Genomic DNA, 21,481 nt, shown 5'->3' on the forward strand with positions numbered 1-21,481 from the left:
TCATGACTTTGTAACCCTGCGGAACGTCCTAGCCAAATCTATGACCCGGCTATACAGTTTCCTTAGCCTCCTCCCAGGTCCATGGCACACAATAGACCAAAAAAGTCGTTTATCACCGTCTTCCAGCCTCCTTCATCTAGTCAACGGTACTTCTGCGGCTTCAAAGTATCGAAACAGGATCCGCGGAGGTGTTTTTGTGCCCTCTATCGCTCTCGTGCATAGGAGGTACGCACTCATAGTGTTTTAAATCGGGCAAGTTAGCTTCACTGTTCTATGACACCAATCTGGGCGCCATCAGACCCATACTTTTACATAACACAATGCCGCTTTTGTTCAGGAAACATTCAGGGCTGTTCAGGCTCGGCTCAGGTTCGGCTCAGGTTCGGCTCACATCGGCTCAGCTTGCTCAGTCCTCGCTCACCTTTTTACTCACTCCTACTCACCCCAAAATCCGAGAACTTGGCATGGGTGAAGTCCGGTATCAGGACGATGCATACTTTCAATTCGTATGGCTATAATACACAATGAGTGAAAGAGGGAACTCCTTTCGCCAGTACAGATTTTGTGACTAGCTCACTTCCAGCCCATTATCTGTCATGCGTTACACGTCATGCGTTACACAGACACGGAACAACCTGCTTGTATTTTCTGAATTCTTCCACGAGGTTCTCTGACCTTCCCTTATGACTAATATTTTCGCCTTGGTTTTTACACAAGTAATGGAATTGGACACTATGTGCCCGCATGATGTTTCTTCTGCCAATCTCTTTACACCCTCGAATCTTTAATTGTGTTAAAATCTAATCAGTAATATATAACCCTGCCTATTACGATGGACGGTATAGGATCCATGCTCTTGCACATGGTACAGGTAGTATGACATTTCAACAGTCATAAGACCGGTTGCGCTTTTCCCTGCACAAAAGTCAAGTTGCTCGCACCCCCATCGCACAAAGCCGCGGCGTTCGAGCCCACGCCAAATCAGAAGTTTACCGCATATATAGTAACACTACCGAAGCCCGCAATATTGATCCGACTCTTCCAGGTTAAATTCAGACCGCCCAGTGGGCGGCGCTGCGGCTCGGGGTGCTCTATCAGTACCGGCGGGAGCCGGAGATAAAGCTGACGGCCGCACAGCGGATGGAGGAGGTCGCCCGACTCCTGCTCTTTCAGGTTAAATTCGGCAAGTCTATCGGGTAAACTCAGCATCCCTCGCAATAATCTGCCTGATTTCGAGTCTCTCTGAAGCAATCAGCTTTCCGCCTCGCTGCAACCTAGGGGAGTTGTTGAAATCCGAATTAGTTACATAAAACCCTGCCTACTACGATGGAAGGTATGGGATCCCTACTCTTGCACATAGTGCAGGTAGTATAACAATTCAACAAATTGTTCTCGTCTTACAAATTGGCAAGTTGTTTCCCACAAAGTCAACCACTTCTCGCTTCGGCTCTTTCTGTTAAATAAAAAGGTAAGCCTTTAATAATCCAAGCTGCTTAAGAAGTATATACCTAATATCTAACAAATCAACCCTGTTCCTTAGACAACATTTAATGCCGGCATCCTCATCCACGCCTCCTCGAGACCATGAAACGAAGTCACGGTGAATTTTCCCGAAAGGGGGAAGCCATTGCAGTAGCAGTATCCTGGCCTGGCCTGCGAGACCTTCTGGACAATAATGACGACTGGCAAAAGCTGGTAGACCACAATCTAGCCATACGCAGCATATATGGGGCCTTGTTTTCTCGTGGCGCGACAGACGACTCATATATGGACTGGGTCCGGCTGACTGCTACGCAATACTGCAAAACTGTTAAGGAGATCACCGCCAAAGAACAGAACCTCCCATGGCCGTTTCCACTAGGTGACGATGATAGCGAATATTTATCCATCACCACACTGGAGGCCGTCGCTCTCTGGCTCCTAATATTCACGGACACAGGCACTTCCGATCTGCATTTTCTGTCTGCTTCTGGCAGTGACCGACTTCTCTTTCTGAATTCGTTGCACTAGCTCGCATCGCCAATACAACCACCAGTCCAACAGACGCAGGCGGAAGTGGATGGGAAAACTCTGGCAGAACGCGCATTCGAACTTAGTGAGCGAATGGGCCCTAAAGGAAACCTACCAAGCGCGGGCCTGTACAAGTTGTTGCTCGAGTGCAGCAAGGCGTACCAAGCGGGAGGCTTTCTCTCCCCATATACGTCCCTTGTGGGTCCATCGGGGATGGGAAAAAGCTTTGCAGTCAAGCAATTGGCAGTCGTCCACGGGTTGTACGTTTCTTACACCAGTCTAGCAGGACCCTCATCGAAAGCCGTGCCGGGACGTTCTACTCTTGCCTGGACTGTGCAGAATAAATCAAACGAGGAACGGAATCACGCATTCTGGGAGGTATACCTTCGGATAAGCACGGAATTGATTGAGGCTTCGCGACGATGTGGTATCACACCGATGGCGCATTTCTACCTGCAATACCACAGTGCGTTCGATGGTGCTCAGCAACTGCTAGCAAACTTGGTGGCAGACGAGGCAAGGTTGGATAAACCCAGATCCAGTCCCAGAGTAATAGCCAATCGACTACAGACCATTGTCAAGGATGCTATGCCCATCCTTGTAGAAAATGGCTGGAACAAAGCACCCGTGCTCGGTGATGCGACAATCAGAGGGGATACGCAGTCTCTGACGGTCATTTGCATCGATGAAGCCACTGACCTGTTTTCTCCTGACGACCGTGACGAGTCGTCCGGTCGGTATAGGCCGTCAATATCTTTTCGAGCCTTCCGCAGTGCGCTCAGAAGCTTTAGCCAGAACAAAGTGGGAACAATGCCGGTGCTTGGACTGCTTCTTGACACGTCGTCCCACATCACCGACTTTGCGCCACCAGCATCGACGGACGCGAGCCAGAAATACCCAACTTTCCACAAACTACTGCGCCCGATCTACTACCTTGAAACATGGGATGTATTTGCGTCCGACCCTCCCAGCCAGGGGAAGAAGCCTTCCTGGCTGGAAATTGCATGCCAGCGCAACGATGGCAACGACGACTCCAACTTTCTTGCACATGGGCCGGATGGCTCGATCGACCATCAGGTCTTTATGGCTCGATTTGGAAGACCATTGTGGGCATCTGTCGTTACGACTGCCACCGACATGGCAACAGACGCAAAAATGGGTGACGAAAAGGACCGGATCTTCCAGCGAGCACTGGACCACATACGCAGTCTGGCATACGACAAACTGACTGGCACGACGCCGGACAACTCCATTGCCCTGCTTTTGTATCGCCTTCAATTTCATGTACAGGACCATAGGCTTGCGGAGAACCTAGTCGCGCGATGGATGCACTATTTTTCCTACGTGGCCATGGATCGCACCTGGGTCTGTACCTGCCAGCCCAGCGAGCCCGTGCTTGCTCTGGCTGCCGCCCAGAAGCTGCTAGACCACAAGACCCGCTGTCGTGCCTTCCGCGACTTTGTTCAGATGCACCTGCATGGTGTTCTCCACGCTGGCGATTGTGGCGAGGTTGTCGCCTCTCTCCTACTCATCTTTGCTGCCGACGCACATCTTGACCCTGGCCATCCGAAGACGGTGTCCCTGTCGGCCTTTCTGACCACGCTCTTGGGTGACATAAACAATGGCGACGACAGCGAGTGGGCCGACGGTGAAATACTGTTAACCCATTTCAACCGACTTCGCCTACGCGGCAATCAGTCCCTAACCGCAAAGCACCTCATTTCCGCCTTTGTCCTCGGTCAAGGTTTCATCTTGCCCCAAGGTATGGCGGGGGCCGATCTCTTGGTGCCCGTCTGGCTGCGTGCTGAACAGCGCATGGGTGCGCTGCTCGTCCAAGTCAAAAATCGGGCCAACGGCACGCTCACGAAAACAATGTGTGCCCATGCGCGGGGGTCGATGGAAATGGCCGAACACGCGCTGCCCTTTTTGAAAACGACAAAGGTCTTTGGTATGTACATCTCGCTCCGCGGTAAGCCGGGAAAGGACGGATCGCCACACGAATGGTTGCCTTCACGCTCAGGTCGTCTGCCCATCGTGGTCACCGCCGGCTTCGCTCTATCTGTCTTCCCGGTCCTGAAGGGGCCGAAACCTGGGGGCTTTGCAGCCAGCGCCAACGTGGAGGACGACATTGAGCAGATTCTGCGGCAGCTGCTCAACAATGTCGGTCAAGTCGTTCTTCCAGACGATAGAATCGAAGGAGTCGACTCGATCCTGTATACACGGGAGCCGTTGTGAGAAATCATATGCATTTTCCGTGACTACGAGACTTGGCCAATGGCACGTTCTACTCTGATATGAGTGCTATACATAGTTTCTAATACAGCCACGACACTCTTCTGGGATTGTATTCGTTGTATTTGATAGAACAGCTGGCTTATGCTGTTCTTACAGGAGTTCTTATAGGAATAGAATTCATGTGCATCTCTGTTAACTCGAAGGGAGGGGGGTATGCGTATAATATGTTGCGTATTGTTACAGTTTTACAATGGCTACCTGTACTGTGAGGAGTAGGAGACTGAATTGGGTGTGAGCAAATCTGTGTTGTTTACTCCGTACTAAGGAAGAAATAGATACGGAGTACATCGCGACCCTTCTAGGGGTCCGTATTAATACTAGTGCTAGGCCCCGCTGTTGTGCGTTCTGACTAATCACAGGCCTGTACGGCCACGTGGGGCGGAAGGTCTACAGTGTGGCGGATTCCTATGCTTGACACCTTGCCACCTGCCTGTTTCTAGCCACTACGATACTACAACTGCATTAAATAAGTAAGACTTCGATTTTTTTCTCGTTGTTTGAGAAACCGAAATCTAACAAAAACCACCCTCCTTCCCTTACCCCCTACAATCAAGACTTGCCCGACGATTCCAGTACACAACACATGGCACCGCGGAAGAGCCAAAAGGGCAAGAAACAGCCATCTACCCCCTCGCCTGCTGCTTCGCCGACACTTTCTCCTGAAAGCCAGTTGCCCCTTGCCCAATCCCCTATAATAGGCCTAGCTATGACGTCTACACCTGGTCAACTGCTGCCAAAGATCAAGGCAGGTTTGACTGTCAAGCAGATCGAAACTATCGCCGAGTTAGAGCGCAAATACCTGCTGAAAAAAGGCCAGAAAAAGTCTGCACCACTCGTGCCCAACTCTACGCAGCCAGGAAGGCTGTCCAGTCAACGGCCAATAGATGGCCCAAATATGCTCTCACTGAAGCTGGCAGAGTTTCAGGCTGGCCTCGATCTTACAGAGGAAATCGGCTAGATTCTTCGCAAGCAATGACGGGAGGGTTTGTTGGATATTACAGTGGCCGACTACAATAAAACCTTGGAAGACAACGAGAAGAAGGTTAACTTTTTTCTATCCAATGTCTGTACGATCCGCAGCCACCGGCAGGAAATTCTAGGAATGATGGTAGATGATTCTCGCTTGCTTCGCATTGAAGTCGGAAATGACTGGGCTTATATTGATGGCATTTTGCGTGCCCTCCGCAATCCATACAACGCCACCAAAACCATAAAATCGACCAGACCCGGTAACACTCAAGCTCGCTTTCGAAAGACGCTGGCCCACAAGTACGAGGCGGCCCAGTCAGCAAAAAAGCCTATGGAGTCTCTATGGTGTCCTATTGTGGGTGCTTTCTGTGATGGACTGATGATGCGCGCCGCCCATATCGTTAAGAAGAATGTGGGCGAGAATGTAGCGCAAGCACTCTTTGGCGAGACAACGGATTCCCAAGGTCATATCTGGCAGCCATCTAATGGACTCCTGATAAATCGACGCTACGAAATGTGGCTGGATGCGGGCGTGATCGTCATCGTGCCGGACGACGATGCCGAGAACGAGTTCAAGGTTGTTGTCCTCGACATGTCGGCCTTTGACGATGCGATCGACTATTCCATTCCTGTCGGGACTGCACTGGACGGCCGCAGACTTCAGTTTCGGGGGGGCGTTTCGGCCGCAGAAGCGGCATCTCTATTTCAAGATGGCCGTCACTCTCCTCCACCGCCAACGGGCTGAGGTGTCGGGCTCGGCCTTTGACCGCAGCAAGCTCCCCGAAAAGGCCAAAGAACTTTGGCTGACCCCAGGCTCGTATCTGACAGGATCGGTGCTACTTAAACTAGCACGCCAAGTGGGAAACTTGACTTCAGAAGAGGCAGCCGAGTTCTGGGGTATGCCCCGGGGAACAGCATTCAACAATGCTGACAGTGAGGCTGACGAGGTGTCTGAGACGCTATCGATGGGCCTCCGTCTAGCTCTAAATACGGACGGAGAAGGGGGAGTCGAGACGCATCTCCAAAACCGAGCTAAATCAATTAGCAAGAGAAAACAAGCTCTCAGGCTTCCCGCCACGGGTATTACTGAGGATGAAGAACGGGAAGAGGAGGAGGAGGAGGAGGAGGACGGCGACGACGACGACGACGACAACGACGACGAGGTTGAAGATGATAGCTTATAAGAGTATAACAAAGAGTAAAGTCGGCGATGTTTTTAATCTCCGGTTTATGCAGAGATTTTTAGGAGTGTTACTGCGACGCTTCGCTGTGTTCAGTGTTGGAACGGGTTACTTTGTAAACCTTACTTATTGTTAATCTCTGTTCAGAAAATAGGGAATGTTTATTACGCTTTGATGTGGTTAAGGGGAATTTCAGTATTATCAATATCATCTCCTTCAGTCTCTAGAGAGGTCTCAAACTACTCTACAATTACGGCTCCTTCTTCGTATCTTTGTGCCACAGGTTGTTATCTTCAGTAGCATATGTCAAATTATGGGTGCCCAATGAACGTGTGTGTATTGTTATGGTTAGGTAATTCCGAGGTATGCCGACGTGCATGAAAACGCTTTCTGAATAGTCCCCTGCGCCACACATTACATATATTCACCCATTACAAGTACAAGTACACGGCACAAACGTGCACACCCCACCCATTTTGGCGTTGTCCGTTCGACAGGCTCACCCTCATCTCAGGCAGGCCTAGTCACAAGGATAGAGGATGAAATTCACATGCCGGGTTTAGGACCGTGCAGTGGCTGCATCTAGCCTCTTTTGTCAGCATGTCCGGCTGACCTGTCAACAGTATATCGTGTCTCGCATGCACCTCAACTGCGCCACTGACCGTTGGCAGGTAGCAATGGATAAGCTCGGACCCGGAACAAGACTAGGATAACGGAGTAGCTTACCATAAAAAGCAAGTGCCAAGCTATCCACCCCGAAATCCCGTCCGTATAGCAAGCCACTTGGAACATATCATAAATTTGTCCTTGAACTAAGCCTAACCAGTGAAATATTGCGTCCCTGTTGTTCATACACCACGCCATCGTATTCCCGACCTCGGACTTTGTATCCTTACTAAACGCCTGATCCCCATCTCATCCTACCTCACCTCGTGGTGGAATAACATATATACCCCATATAGTTGTAGAGGTGCGTCAGCCTAATCATATCGGGGTTTCCACCGCCTTTTGCTTTCTCTCTGGCACATTTTCATTTGTACAACAATGACCGACGTACCTACCACGAGCGCGACTTTGGCTATGGCCTTGAGTCCGATTCCAGTCGCCGTTGCACAAGGCACCACTGAAGAGGAGGAGGCAATTCAGGTTGATGACGTGGGTCGATTTTACTACAGCCGCTGATGTGAGCCCTAGCCGCAGACACTCACTACCCCTCTAGGAACGTGACGATGACCCGGGTTACGATGACGGTTCTTCGTAAGTGTTGGTGTCGATAGGTTGGTGAAACATTTCTGACCATTTCATTAGTCAGGCATCTAGCAGTTTTGTCTCGTCCTTGAACTCGAGCATTATGAATTACAAGTATATCGCATTGGGGCGCTATAAATGACTACAGTCTGTAGATAATCAATGGCTAATCGTTTCAAAGATTTCAGGTCCGTCCTCTGAACCGACGTGCAAACGTCGCAGCACACGTTGCTTGTAACGTTAACATGAAGCATTACGGTCTAGAACGGTCGTCGCTATCATGCCTTTCGAGAGGGCTCTTATTTAGTGGTAATATTCTGCCCCGCGCTTCCCTTTTCTTTTAAAAATAAGGTTATTGCCTAACATGCGGCTTATTAGCCCAACGATGATGATGAACAAGAGAGAATGGATATAGGACACCACATCTACCGGCTAGTTCTTAACGGCGAACTCCACCTAGCACCTATCGGCGAACACCCTCAGCGCGTTCTTGATTTAGGCACTGGCACCGGCATTTGGTCTATGGACTTTGCTGAGTTAGTCACTTAGGTTCTAAGACTTGAAGTCTAAAGTTTGTTTAGGCTACTGACTACGTCGTGATCTATAGTCAGTACCCATCCGCAGAAGTTATCGGTACAGATCTAAGCCCCATTCAGCCTCGGTGGTATGTTTAAGTGGTTACTTTTTACGCATATTCATCATTATAGTGATACTGACATTGTAGGACCCCTCCTAATTGCACCTTCGAGGTGGATGACTTCGAAGAGGAATGGGTATACCGTAGAAAGTTTGATTACATCCATGCCCGTGAATTAGGAGGTTGTATAGGCGATGCCAACCAGCTATTCCGCCGGGCTTTCGAAAACCTAACTTCAGGCGGACACTTTGAAATACAGACTGTCTACGCAAAATTTCTCTCTTATGACGGCACGGATAAACAGGCGAAAGATGCGCAGTTTTGGATGGAAAATATTTGTGCTGGCGCAAGAAAGTTTGGGAAGCCCCTTGATTCGACACCGGAGTGGCTTGAGAAAATCAAAGCAGCGGGCTTTATTGATGTCCAGCAGGATATTCGGATAGTATGTGAAAAATTCCTCTTTACGGACCCGACAGTACTAATACGCCTGAAGATTCCAATAGGTGCTTGGCCTAAAGACGCACATCTAAAAGAGATCGGCAGATACCAGATCGTTCAGGAGAAGAAAGTCATCGATTCATACACACCGGGAATATTTTGTAACATTCTTGGCTGGACGCAGGATGAGATTGCTGTTCTTATTGCTAAGGTGAAGAAGGACCTCGAAACCCCGGAAAACCATCTGTATCTCCCTGTCTATTTCATTTGGGGCAAGAAGCCATGATCGATGACTAGCTATATTAGACACTCTTGTGTTTCTTATTTGTGCATAACATAAAAGAGCGGTTGAAAGCAAAGTGGATGGTTAGGCTATATCGGAAGTGGTATGTTTGCAACTGGCCGAACGACGTGACTTATTTGGTGATCTGTCATTTACTCCAGATCAAAGGGCTTTCGAACAACTGCTTACTATAATTGCTCGTCAAGCCAAATCGAAGAGAGACAATCAGAATCAAAGAACGTTGAGTCCTCCTAGAGTATGTCTGCATAAGCCTTGGGGGAAACTTTTGATACCCAAGTCATAGGAATGCCCCAGCTTGAGCATTTCAGCCTTAGCTTAGGCCTTCATATATACAATTGTTTTGTCCGTAGCAGTCAGCCACATCCCCCTTTCATAGGATCTTTTTCCTCGGCTCACCCGCCGCAGCTTCCCTGTCCCGCTCCCAAAGCAAGATTGCAGCAGCAGCCGGCGGTCCACCACAGGCTGTCCAGAACGCGACCTTTGGCAAGACTGACGCAATGCTCAATTTGGCCTGAGTCTGGCCACGTACAAATATTGCCCACACTAAGACAGCCGTACCACCGCAGTAAACATCCCACTGAAGGAATAATTTGACTGCCTCAGCCAAGCCGTGGGGTGCGATAGTCGCCGCAGTCGTGTCGATGACAGGCGAGTTGCTCGGCCAGGAGGGCACGAACGCCGAAGCCAGACTTACGTCAGCAAACACGGGTGCCAACGCGTTGGGCACAGCGCGCGCAGGCGTGACGGCCACGGCGATGAGTGCCATCTGGCTGAGCAGGCTGACAAAAAGCACGTACAGGTATGTAGAGTCGGGCGTTGTCTTCTGACGTAGAATCGTGCTGGTGTTGCGAGAAGGCAGCAGGGTGAGACGCAGAAGTCGGTGGAAGAGACTCTGAGTGGCAGGAAACACCTGCCACCCTGAATTCCAGGCGTAGTGGGCAAGGGGGTGCACGAGGCCTGGAGAAGGCAGAAGCATCATTATGCCCGGGACAACATAGGCCAAGACGTTGCAGAGCGGCAAGGCAGCGGAGTCGAACGGGTCGACGGCGATGTTGGACGCAACGATATCTGCTGGAAGCGATGAGGCCGCTGTGATGGGCGATGTGAGGATGTGCAGCACAAGGTACAAAGGTACGGTGACGGTGTACGTGATGTTCTGAAAGATGATGCCGACAGCGGTGGTCCTAGCGATGGTCAGAAGAAGGAGGAGACAGTCCAAGGCAGTTCAAAGACGAACCAACGGACGGCCAAACCGCTATTTCCCAGGCGACGGCCTTCGAGTGCAATGAGGCACCAGCCCGCACAGAGATGCGCCCAGAGGTACCAGAAGGCCAGTGTAGTGGACCACGTCTGAGGGCCATCGATGATGAACGTAAAGAAGGAGACGAGCGTCAGCAGGTGTCGATCGAGGCCGGCAATACCGGTGAAGTGTGTGCGATATGGCGCCGGGCCGCCCGGGATGTATGGGTCAGCACGGCCAATGCTGGCTTCGATGGCTGCGAACATGCCACTGCGTATCCCCGTGATGGCAACGCTGTAGCCACCCCAACCGGCACAAGCCAGCAGGGCGGAAATTGTAAGTGCTCGAGAGGCGGATTGCGATGCCATGTTGTGGGTATTGATGTGTTGAGGCTGAACTGATTAAGTCTGCGAAAGAACAATTGAAAGATCACACCAGGCTAGCAGAATGTAGAGACGCATGGAGGATGATCTACCAACATGCATTGATAAGTTGATGACGTTTAGTTTCTCGCTTTTTGTAGTTTGTGAGATAGAAACGGACTTTGCGGATGTGTTCGGGCCGCATATGTCGTAATACTTCGCATTTACTCGGTACTTTGGGCTGTGCTTTTTTGCATGGTTGTAATTGGTTCGATGCGACTATGTGGCTGTCCAATAAATGAGGAGATGCTTGCGCCAAGAGGTTACGTACTATGGATACCTGTTATACGAATTAATAGCAGTGATCCTGACATTTTAGCGAGCTGTTGTGATGCCTCTAAACTGATGAGAGAATGAAAAGACATTGCCGCTCTGATTCGCTTGTCAGTGCTTAAGACGGAATGCGCTGGCATCCTTTGTGAAGCGAAGTATGTACGGAGTTTCTGGTACAAGTGCTTTTTCTCGGACGAACTAGGCTAGAATGAACTGGTACGCAACTGTTCGTCTTAAGTAAAGAGGCATTAGCTACTTTTACAACGCTAAAGACAGCTTTATAACGGCTATAATCCTCTGCGGCGCAGGGCGCTATTTAGAGGGGATTTTCGGGCACGTCGGCAAAACTCGGAAGTACCTAACTTCAACAATACGAGTACTCTCACACGCTTGCTAGGCACCTATAATTTGGTATATTTGCGCTCTGGGTTAATTTGTGCACTACGTAGAGTTAACTGGCTACTGTTATGACAACATTGTTACCGCACCGACGTTTGACATCCGGCGTTTGTAACGCCGCTTCGTTAGCCAGCAATTGGCAAGAATAGCCGGTAGAAAGTTTCTTTTCCATAGTCTTAAATCGGCCAGCAAGTGATAAAATCAGGACAAGTCCCATACAACGGCCCTAACTCTCTGACCAATCAAAGCCGAACAGTTTATGCCTTCCCCACTCAATACTTATGTATGCAAGGGGAGCATTTCCCGTCCCTCTTGCTTAGAAAAGCGCATCTCACATAGAAACTAAGCAATCATCTACAGTCTTGCGCAATGTCTTTGTACGAAAACAGCATCTCAATAAGTAAGCAGATCTCGCTTAAAATTCCGCATAGTCTCTCTCTCTCTTTTGGCTAGCCACCTAACGCCAACCTTCCTAACTATCTAACTATGTAAGGGAGCACTCTCCTTACGTGTTCTAGTGGAGCGCGTTTTCGAGTATCCATTAAAGTGGGGTTGATACGGGTAGTACGTGGACCGGTAGACCGGCAGTTAGTAAGGTGTACTCCGTAGTTTAGTTTGTCAAAGCTAAAAGCCTTACCCGACCTCCACTATTACTAGTTCAAACTATTGTTTAGGTTATTGAGAGGACCAAGGAGTGGCGTAGATTGAAAAGTCTATACGTCTATAGCTGCGAAGATTGATTTTGTAGGCGGTATCGTAGGCGATATCTAGTTGCTTTGCTCGGAGGAGCTGAGTAGTATGTAGCCAGCAAGGTGCTTATGTTTTATGGTGAGACAGGAGATGAGGTGGAAACACAGATTGCGATCAAAATTATAATGAGACACACAGCTTAATGCTCTAGCAAGATGCCATCATCATCGAAACCGAAGATCCTCACCGAAAACGTCACTATCCACTATTTCGCCGTGGTATCTTACTATCGGGGCACTGCACTTATTGCGTCATTCATATGGATGATACACAAAACGTACCATGAGTCGCAGGCCAATCTTGCTCACGTCCTATGTGCTCGCTACCAATATTCGAGTACATTTTCTAGACAAAGGCAAGATCTTATAGTCGGGGGTAACTAGAATCAGAGGACACTAAGCTCAGAGCATGCCACTTCAGCCTATTACTAAACAACAACACCTTCTCTCGTCACGGCGACATCTTTGGCCAAATCAGCCTGGAGAGCGTCTAGAGAAATTCCGGTCGCGGTGATGTTGTCTTCGCCCCAGGTGCATTCCTTCTTCACGAGTCGGCCGATGGCATCGCAGAGCTCCCAGATTGTTCTTTGATCTCTTGGGACTGTATGGCCCTTTCCATGATCAAAAATTTCTGCTTCCTCTTCGGCGCACATGTTGAACAGGGTTATGGCTCCTTGGATGTATGGATCGTTGCATCCGACCACATGCAAAGTGGGAATGTCTATCACATCCTCGCTCTCATCCATCAGTAAGACCTTGACCTTGCCGTCCACGATAGCCAGTGGGGCCCATCCTGCAAAGAAAATGGCGCGCTGCAAGGTGGTGTCAGCGGGGTTCCCTCCACGGGGAAAGGTCTCTCTTGAAAATCACCTTGATGCGTCTGGGCCTGCCCTCGTTCTGCAGCCGGTGTCGCTCCTCCAGGACGACAGTGGCAGCTGTAGTTGCTCCTTCGGAGTATCCAAGGATGCCCTAGTCACTTTGTGAGCCGTCTTGTCGGAAGTGGAATTGAGTTGCGTGTGTACTTTACCTCAATTTCAGGATCAGCATCGATTATATCAATCAATCGTTGCACTGTATCTTTGACACTGTCAATGGCATTCCCGGTAAAGTCATCCATCAGCAATCTGATGGTGTCTTCAGCAGTCTCTGCTTCCGGAAAGTATCGGATCCTTTCCATAATATCATACGCCTTGACGCCGTCATAGTCAATGAAGCGATACAGAGGACCGGCACCGAAATAGTCCTCGAAGCCGGCAGGCGGAATCGCCTCTGTCGTTCCCTGCGTCCATGTGAAGCGAGCAGTGCCCTGTCGCTCCGCCTCTGTGACAAAGGGGTCCAGCTGGATTTTGAAATTCTGAGGACTGAGTTAGTACGCAAATTCTGAGAGCACAACCCAGCCTTGACGAACCTTTGCGCTGCCAAAGGCGCCTGGGAGACAGAGGAACTTCATCTTCAGAGGGGGAGGAGAGATAAGCGTTTCGAATGCCCCGGCTGAATGAACAGTCACGAACTCAGTTGTGGGAACAAGGATACAGGAAGGACAGATAAATAGTTAGCGTTAAGGCCAGGGATGAAGGCTTATATATTGCAACTACGAGGCAGGATACGATGTGCACGGCGCCAACCTGAGCGATCCTTTGTCTTGATTATGTCCGAGGTTGGCCCGTAGTAGCAGTTGTTACGTTGTATCGTACTAAGATCGACTGTCTCAGAGCTTATCCCGCCCATGGTTTGGAATGTCGGATGGAAGTTGGACGATGAGGATGACGAAGCCATTGCAGCAAGGGTGGAGCAGATGAACCAGAATGGGCAGTACCTAGGCTGAACATCGGCTGATCCCCTTATCACCATCGATCGGGCTGTTTTGAATAAAGTGAGACGAGACTTGGGTCTGGCGCAGGCCGGCAGATTTCGTTCTGCAGAAGCAAAGCCAATGACGGCATGAAGAAAGAGGAACGGTTGGAGATAAGGATGAGGATGAGATGAGGGATGTGGATGGGAATATTAGCCGGAGAAATGGAAGATTGGTTGAAACAGGAGTTAGCAAGTAGCGGCAAGGAAGAGTTAAGGTATGTGCGCCTTTTTGTGATGCCTAGAGAGTTAGGTCGCTGTCCAGGAACGGGGATATAAAGACGAGTTCCTCGCTGCTTTAGAACCTGTTTGTTGACAAGTCTGGAGAGCACAACAGCGAGCAAATTTACTCTACTTCGTTTATACCATTATACCATCAAACAATCGTGTGACGCTGCTCTGATACAGACAATAAGGATGCAAGAGACTAAGCAGAAGCTGCCGGCGTCGCCGATGCGCATCGCGGTGGTGGGAATGTCCTGCCGTCTGTCGGGCAATGTGTCGTCGCTGGATGACTTCTGGCAGATGCTGGCTCGCGCACGATGTGGCTGGTCGGAGGTGCCAGATGAGCGGTTCAGCAAAAAGGCGTACCACCATCCCAACCCGGCCAAGCTGGGGGCATTCAACACGATTGGGGGGTATTTTGTTGATCAAGACCCAGCGATGTTTGATGCGCCCTTCTTCAATATCACGCAGGCCGAGGCCGAAGCGATGGGTACGCTCCGTGTCTGTTTTCCGTCTGCCTTTTGTTTTGTTTTGTCACCTCCTTGGTTCGAGCTTATCTCTTTGTTTCATGTCTTCCTTGCTTGATCTTTCATTCCGTCCTCGATTATTCGGCCCGCTCGTCTTGTGTCTCAAACATCGGCTAACACGCACAGATCCCCAACAGAGGCTACTGCTCGAGTGTGCATACGAGGCAGTGGAGAATGCAGGCATACCCAAGGAGCGGCTGATCGGACAAAAGGTCGGCGTGTTTGTGGGCGGCGCCGCGTCGGACTACCGGCTTGGCACGCTTCGAGACCTGGAGCAGACGCCGATGTTTGACGCGACGGGTAGCCACCAGTCGATCCAGTCGGGCCGAATCTCGCATTATTTTGATCTCCGCGGACCTAGCTTTACAGTCGACACGGCTTGCTCGTCGTCGCTGTACGCGCTGCACCAAGCGGTACAGAGCATCCGCAATGGCGAATCAGAACAAGCGATCGTGGCGGCCTGCCATCTGAACCTGCAGCCGGGCGACTGGGTGTCCATGTCGCTGTCCAGGCTCTTCTCAGACGAGGGAAAGACGTATGCGTTTGATCACCGGGCCAAGTCGGGCTTCGCACGCGGCGAAGGTGCCGGGGCCCTGATTCTCAAGCCTCTCGACCAGGCCATCCGCGACAATGACCGGATCTGGTCTGTGATTGTGAACACGGGTGTCAACCAGGATGGGCGGACGGTTGGTATGTATCTCTTCCACCATTTTCACTGCAAGCTGTGCTGACAACAAAGGCATCACATCACCCAGTGGCGAGGCGCAAGAGGGACTGATGCGGGAGGTGTACGCGTCTGCAGGGATCCGGCCAGAGGACGTGGGCTTTGTGGAGGCGCACGGCACCGGTACCAAGGTGGGCGACCCGATCGAGGCGACGGCGATCCGCAACGTGTTCAGCCACGGACGGACGCGACAGCAGCCGCTGTATGTGGGATCGGTCAAGAGCAACGTGGGCCATCTGGAGAGTGCCAGCGGGGTGATCTCGATCATCAAGGCGTCGCTGATGCTGGACAAGCGGTTTCTGCTGCCCAACGTCAACTTTGAGAAGCTGAACGAGGCCATTCCGTTTGACGAGTGGCACGCCAAGGTGCCGACAAGACAGCGGCCATGGCCGTCGAAGAAGCGCTACATCAGCGTCAACAATTTTGGCTTTGGCGGGTCCAACGCGCACTGCGTGCTGGAGCCGGCGCCACGACGTAGCGGCCGGCCTGAGCTGGCGCAGAAGAACCTGGGCTCGGGTCTGGAACGGCCACGGCTGTTTGTGCTGTCGGCCAACGACGAGGCATCGGCACGGAGGGCGGTATCACAGCTGACGGTGTATCTAGAGCAACACCCGGAGGTGTTCCAGAAGGAGCTGCTGCGCAACCTGGCCTACACGCTGAACGAGCGACGATCGCAGCTGGGATGGCGAGTCGGCCTAGTGGCATCGTCAGGACGACAGCTGGTCGAGGTGCTGAGCGCAGCCGAGACGAAGCCGGTGCGCCGGCCCCAGCAACCGCCGAAGCTGGCGTTTGTGTACACAGGCCAGGGGGCACAGTGGCACGCCATGGGCCGCGAGCTGCTGGAGTCGCACGTGGTCTTTCGCGATACAGTGCGGGCGGCTGACGCGTGCCTGCAGCGACTGGGTGCTGACTTCTCTCTGATGGAGGAGCTGCAGCGCGACAAAGAAACGACACGCGTAGGCCAGGCACACATCAGCCAGCCGATCTGCTCGGCCGTGCAGCTGGGCCTGACGGACCTGTTGCGGTCGTGGGGGATCCGGCCGACGGCCGTGACAGGCCACTCAAGCGGCGAGATTGGTGCGGCTTATGCAGCAGGAGCACTTTCGCTCGAGGCTGCCATGACCATTGCCTATCAGCGCGGACAGGTGGTGTTGCGGCTGCGGGAGCGGTTCCCCCACTTGCGCGGCTCCATGATGGCCGTCGGCGCAGGGCCCGACACGGTACTGCCGCTGGCACAGCGCATGAAGAGCGGCGTCGTCGTCGTGGCCTGCGAGAACTCTCCCAGCTCAGTCACGGCTTCGGGAGACGAAGCAGCTATCGACGAGCTCGCAGCGGCGGTCGAGGCTCTGCAGCTGTTCAACCGCAAGCTGCAGGTCGATGTGGCCTACCACTCGCCTCACATGAAGCTGGTGGCCGATGAGTACCTTCAGATGATCGGCGACCTGGCCTCGTCCTCCTCGTCGGACGTCCGCTTCTTCTCGTCGCTGAAGGGCCACGAGGTCGGCCTCGACAGCCTCGGGCCAGCCTATTGGGTCGACAACCTGACCTGTCCGGTGCGCTTCTCGACTGCCCTGGCTGCACTCTGCACCGACTGCCGGCCGGACGTGCTCGTCGAGATCGGACCGCACGCCGCTCTCGCTGGTCCGATCCAGCAGACGTTAAAGACGCTTAGTCAGCCATCAAACGGACACAAGATTGGTTACGTGTCAGCGTTGTCACGTGGCCAAAACGCAACGACGACGGCGTTGCAGGTAGCTGCGACGCTGTGCATGCGCGGACAGACGGTGGACTTTGACGCGATCAACGGCGAGGAGCAGCTGCAGGTGACGGACGGGAAGCCGACGCTGCTGTCGGATCTGACGCCGTATGGCTGGTCGCGACAGCGGTACTGGAGCGAGTCACGCATGTCGGAGCAGCACCGGCGAAAGCCGTTTGCGCGACACGATCTGCTGGGACTGCTGGCCGACTTTAGCAACAACGAGCTGGCGCCGACGTGGCGCAACGTGTTGCGGACGGCGGATCTTCCGTGGCTGCGCGACCACACGATGCAGTCGCTGACGACCTTTCCCTTTGCCGGCTTTGTGGCGATGGCCGTAGAGGCCGCGGCTCAGCGGGCATCCATGCGGAAGACCGGTGCCGACGAGGGCTGCGAGTTCGTGCTGCGGGAGGTGCAGGTCACCCGGCCGCTTCTCATGGACGACGAGACGGCCTACGAGGTGATGCTGTCGATGGAACCGTACGCCGAGTCGATGCGGGCCTACTCGGACGAGTGGGACGAGTTCCGCATCCGATCGTGGCGATCGGGGCCTGGATGGACGGAGCACTGCCGTGGTCTGGTGTCGACACGCAAGGCAGCCGGAGCCGGTGGCGACAGCTCGACGAACCCCGTCAGCACGGCACATCACGGCATGGGCTGGCGCAGCTTCCAGCGCGCTGACACAGCAGCAGACGAGAAGGTAGACGTCGACGCCTTTTACCGCGAGCTCGACGATGTTGGGGCAACGTATGGACCGACGTTTCGGCGGCTGCGCAATGTCCGGGCCAGCAACGTCTGTTCAGCGGCCATCGTCGACGTGGCCGACACGGCAGCCACGATGCCAATGGAACACGAATCCGCATATCACGTGCACCCGGCTCTGCTAGACCAAGTGCTGCAGCTGTCGTTCCCGCTGCTGGGTGCCGGTCGGAGCGGTGGCATGCGCACGCTGTACATGCCGGCAGCAATGCGCGAGCTTCGTATCCTGAGCGGCACGACGTCGCCGTTGTTGCCGGGATCGCGTCTGCGGATGGCTGCTGAGACTGAGCCGGATCTCGACCTCGAACACGAAGCGCCGGCCGAGTTTGACATGACGGCTGTCGACCAGAACGATGCGGCCGTCATCCAGCTGGCCGGCCTGCAGATGGTGCCGGTCAAGAGCGAGGCCACGCTCGAAGACACGCCGCGCGAGCTCTGCTACAAGCTGCAGTGGGAGCCAGTCCCGCTGGCTGGTCGACGGATCTCGGACACGTCCATTGACTCGACCGACAGCGGCTACGTGTCGCCGGTCCCGGCCCCGCTAGACGACGACGACAGCGGCGAGCCTGTCTGGGCCGACATGGCCGTGTCCATCGTGTCAGACATGCCATTGACGGATCCTGTGCTTGCCTGTCTCGTCGCTGCTGTCGCAACAAAGACAAATAAGAAGCCGGTCGTGCAGAAACTGGCTGAGGCGACATCAGACCAGAACAGTCACGTGATTTTGTGTGAGCTCGACCGGCCGCAGCTAGCCGAGCTCGACGCCGACCGTTTTGGCCGACTGCAGGCATTGGCCACGACGGCCGCCGGGCTATTGTGGGTGACACGAGGCGCCCATATGCAGGCGACCAATCCGACCGGCAGCATGGCGTTGGGACTGACACGCACGTTGCGGTCAGAGATGGCCGCCCGCGTGGCCACGATCGACCTGGATCCACGGCCGTCAGGCCAGACGGAGCGACAGGTCAGCCTAGTGTTGCAGGCGTTTGGTCGCATCTTCCGGCCGACGACGGAGGGCGAGGACGCCGACATGGAGTACGCAGAGCAGGATGGCGGGCTGGCAGTGCCGCGCATCGTGGACGACGTCGAGACGAACCTGCTGGTGCACCGAGAGCTGTACGGGTCAGCACCATACACGCAGGATTTTGCACAGCCAGGACGACAGCTGAAGCTGGCCATTGGCACCAAGGGAGCGCTGGACACGCTGTACTTTGCCGAGGACGAGCCGACCGAGCTGGGCAAGGACGAGATTGAGCTGCGGGTCGAGGCGACGGGCATGAACTTCAAGGACGTGGTGATTGCCATGGGCCAGCTGCCGAGTCGATACTTGGGCATCGAGTGTGCCGGCGTGGTAGTGCGGACAGGCACGGCTGTGCGCCACCTGGTGCCAGGTGACCGGGTGTGTGCGATGACCGAGGGGGCCTACGGTAGTGTGGCGCGGTGTCTGGCGACAAGTGCAGCCCGGATTCCCGATGAAATGGCCTTTGACGTGGCAGCTTCGATCCCGGTTGTCTACTGCACGGCGCACTATGGGCTGATCGAGCTGGCCCGGCTGACAGCTGGCGAGCGCGTGCTGATCCACGCAGCAGCTGGCGGTGTTGGTCAGGCGGCCATCCAGCTGGCCCGGCTGCTCGGAGCCGAGGTCTTTGCCACAGTCGGCAGCCCGGAGAAGAAGCGTTTCTTGCAGGACCGCTATGCCATCCCGGCCGACCACATCTTCAGCAGCCGCGACACGGCCTTTGGCACGGCTGTGCGCGAGGCCACCGATGGCCATGGCGTCGACGTCGTGCTCAACTCGCTCGCTGGCGACTTTCTGCGCGAATCCTGGGACTGTCTGGCGCACTTTGGCCGCTTCATCGAGATCGGCAAGCGCGACATCTCCGCCAACAGCCGGCTCGAGATGCGCCGCTTCCAGTGGAACGCCTCCTTCCACTCGGTCGACCTGACCGTCCTCGCGACCGAGCGGCCCCGCCAGATGGCCCAGACCTTCTCGGCCGTCATGCAGCTCTTTGCCGCCAACTCCGTTTCGGCCATCGGACCCATCTCCGTCTATGGCGTCGCCCAGATCGAGACGGCCTTCCGTCTGCTGCAGAGCGGCAAGACTACCGGCAAGCTCGTCGTCGTGCCCCGGACAGGTGAACAGGTCCGCGCCGTTCACCCGTCTCGTCACCATGACCGCATCCATGGCCGTCGCTTGCTCCGTCCCGATGCCACCTACCTCCTCGTCGGCGGCACCGGTGGCCTCGGCCGCTCTCTCTCTCGCTGGATGGTCGCCCAGGGTGCCCGCCACATTGTCCTCCTTTCGCGTCGCGGCCTCGTCGATGGGCCCGTCGCCGATCTCGTCCGCGACATGGCCGCCCAAGGCGCCAACATTGTCGTGCGCGCCTGCGACGTGGCTGACCGCTCCGGTCTCACCAGTGTCGTCCAGTCTTGCGCCAAGGAGCTGCCGCCTATTGCCGGCGTCGTGCACGCGAGCATGGTCTTACGGGTAAGTTCACACTCAAAGAGTAAAAGAGACACGCAGAAAAGGGAAAAGAACAAACACTGACCAGATAGGATGTTCTCTTTGAAAAAATGACCTGGAACGACTACGATGCCGTCATCCGCTCCAAGGTGGCCGGCGCCTGGAACCTGCACCACATTCTGTCAGACACACCGCTCGACTTTTTCGTCCTGCTCTCGTCGGCTGCCGGCATCGTCGGCAACCGAGGACAGGCTGCTTATGCTGCTGCCAACACCTTCCTCGACGCCTTTGCACGTCACCGCTTCCAGCAGGGTCTGCCGGCCACTGCCCTCGACCTGACTGCCGTGGCCGATGTCGGCTACCTCGTCGACGGTGCCGATGCCGCCCGTCAGCACGAGGTTCTGCGCAATCTTGGCGGCGAAACCATCCACGAGGCCGAGATCCTCGCCCTCTTCCGCGCCGCCCTCACCGGCGACCTGCACCGCACCTGTGCCAGCCACTGCATGACCGGCCTCAAGCTTGGCTCCTCCGCCGACCAGATGCCCTACTTTGCCGCCGATGCCAGGTTCACCCACCTGCGCGATGCCGTGCTCGCTACCCAGGCTGCCTCTGGTGCTGACTCAGCAGCCACGCATGTTTCCCTCGCCGTCGCCCTCGGTCGTGCTCCCAGCCCAGAAGAGGCCGTGGCCGTCGTCACGGCCGGCCTGGTCTCTAAGCTTGCCGGTATCCTCATGGTGCCCGCCGAGGACTTCGACCCCGACACCCCCATCACAAAGTACGGTCTCGACAGCCTCAACGCCATCGAGCTGCGCAACTGGATCACAAAGGAGCTGGCCACCAACCTGCAGGTCCTCGAGCTGTTGACCAGCGGCTCGCTCACCAACTTGGCCTCAACCATCATCAAGAAGCGTACGGCTACCCAGACAAAGTCGTAGCTTGGAGCATGTCCTGCTATGTCTCTTATATCTTGCTTAGTAATCCTGTATCGCTGTCGTCCTCTACTACTATGT

The 21,481-nt window shown here is 54.1% G+C and overlaps 7 protein-coding genes across 7 annotated transcripts; 5 read left to right on the forward strand and 2 right to left on the reverse strand.

Annotated features, from left to right (window-relative positions):
- Positions 1-2,448: 2,448 nt before the first annotated feature.
- Positions 2,449-4,245, forward strand: CMQ_7588 (uncharacterized protein; the record flags this gene model as incomplete). The annotated part of the gene is made up of 1 exon (XM_014314593.1): positions 2,449-4,245. One exon carries the CDS (start codon positions 2,449-2,451, stop codon positions 4,243-4,245), a length of 1,797 nt encoding a protein of 598 aa, XP_014170068.1.
- A 643-nt stretch (positions 4,246-4,888) lies between these two features.
- On the forward strand, positions 4,889-5,263 carry CMQ_7685 (uncharacterized protein; the record flags this gene model as incomplete). The annotated part of the gene is made up of 1 exon (XM_014314690.1): positions 4,889-5,263. One exon carries the CDS (start codon positions 4,889-4,891, stop codon positions 5,261-5,263), a length of 375 nt encoding a protein of 124 aa, XP_014170165.1.
- Positions 5,264-5,407: 144 nt separating this feature from the next.
- On the forward strand, positions 5,408-6,019 carry CMQ_7459 (uncharacterized protein; the record flags this gene model as incomplete). The annotated part of the gene is made up of 1 exon (XM_014314464.1): positions 5,408-6,019. The coding sequence occupies one exon, from the start codon at positions 5,408-5,410 to the stop codon at positions 6,017-6,019; it is 612 nt and encodes a 203-aa protein (XP_014169939.1).
- A 1,480-nt stretch (positions 6,020-7,499) lies between these two features.
- CMQ_7491 (umta methyltransferase family protein) lies at positions 7,500-9,064 on the forward strand (the record flags this gene model as incomplete). Its single annotated transcript, XM_014314496.1, has 6 exons — positions 7,500-7,610; positions 7,675-7,712; positions 7,885-7,910; positions 8,119-8,239; positions 8,311-8,367; positions 8,428-9,064. The coding sequence occupies 6 exons, from the start codon at positions 7,500-7,502 to the stop codon at positions 9,062-9,064; spliced, it is 990 nt and encodes a 329-aa protein (XP_014169971.1).
- A 388-nt stretch (positions 9,065-9,452) lies between these two features.
- CMQ_7226 (uncharacterized protein) lies at positions 9,453-10,690 on the reverse strand (the record flags this gene model as incomplete). Its single annotated transcript, XM_014314231.1, has 2 exons — positions 9,453-10,266; positions 10,320-10,690. The coding sequence occupies 2 exons, from the start codon at positions 10,688-10,690 to the stop codon at positions 9,453-9,455; spliced, it is 1,185 nt and encodes a 394-aa protein (XP_014169706.1).
- Positions 10,691-12,593: 1,903 nt separating this feature from the next.
- CMQ_7522 (duf341 domain containing protein) lies at positions 12,594-13,615 on the reverse strand (the record flags this gene model as incomplete). The annotated part of the gene is made up of 4 exons (XM_014314527.1): positions 12,594-12,977; positions 13,036-13,134; positions 13,193-13,519; positions 13,574-13,615. 4 exons carry the CDS (start codon positions 13,613-13,615, stop codon positions 12,594-12,596), a joined length of 852 nt encoding a protein of 283 aa, XP_014170002.1.
- Positions 13,616-14,433: 818 nt separating this feature from the next.
- On the forward strand, positions 14,434-21,406 carry CMQ_7062 (polyketide synthase; the record flags this gene model as incomplete). The annotated part of the gene is made up of 4 exons (XM_014314067.1): positions 14,434-14,731; positions 14,895-15,458; positions 15,508-20,495; positions 20,564-21,406. 4 exons carry the CDS (start codon positions 14,434-14,436, stop codon positions 21,404-21,406), a joined length of 6,693 nt encoding a protein of 2,230 aa, XP_014169542.1.
- Positions 21,407-21,481: the final 75 nt, after the last annotated feature.

Source organism: Grosmannia clavigera, assembly GCF_000143105.1.
Source record: "Grosmannia clavigera kw1407 unplaced genomic scaffold GCSC_173, whole genome shotgun sequence".
Taxonomy (NCBI): domain Eukaryota; kingdom Fungi; phylum Ascomycota; class Sordariomycetes; order Ophiostomatales; family Ophiostomataceae; genus Leptographium; species Leptographium clavigerum.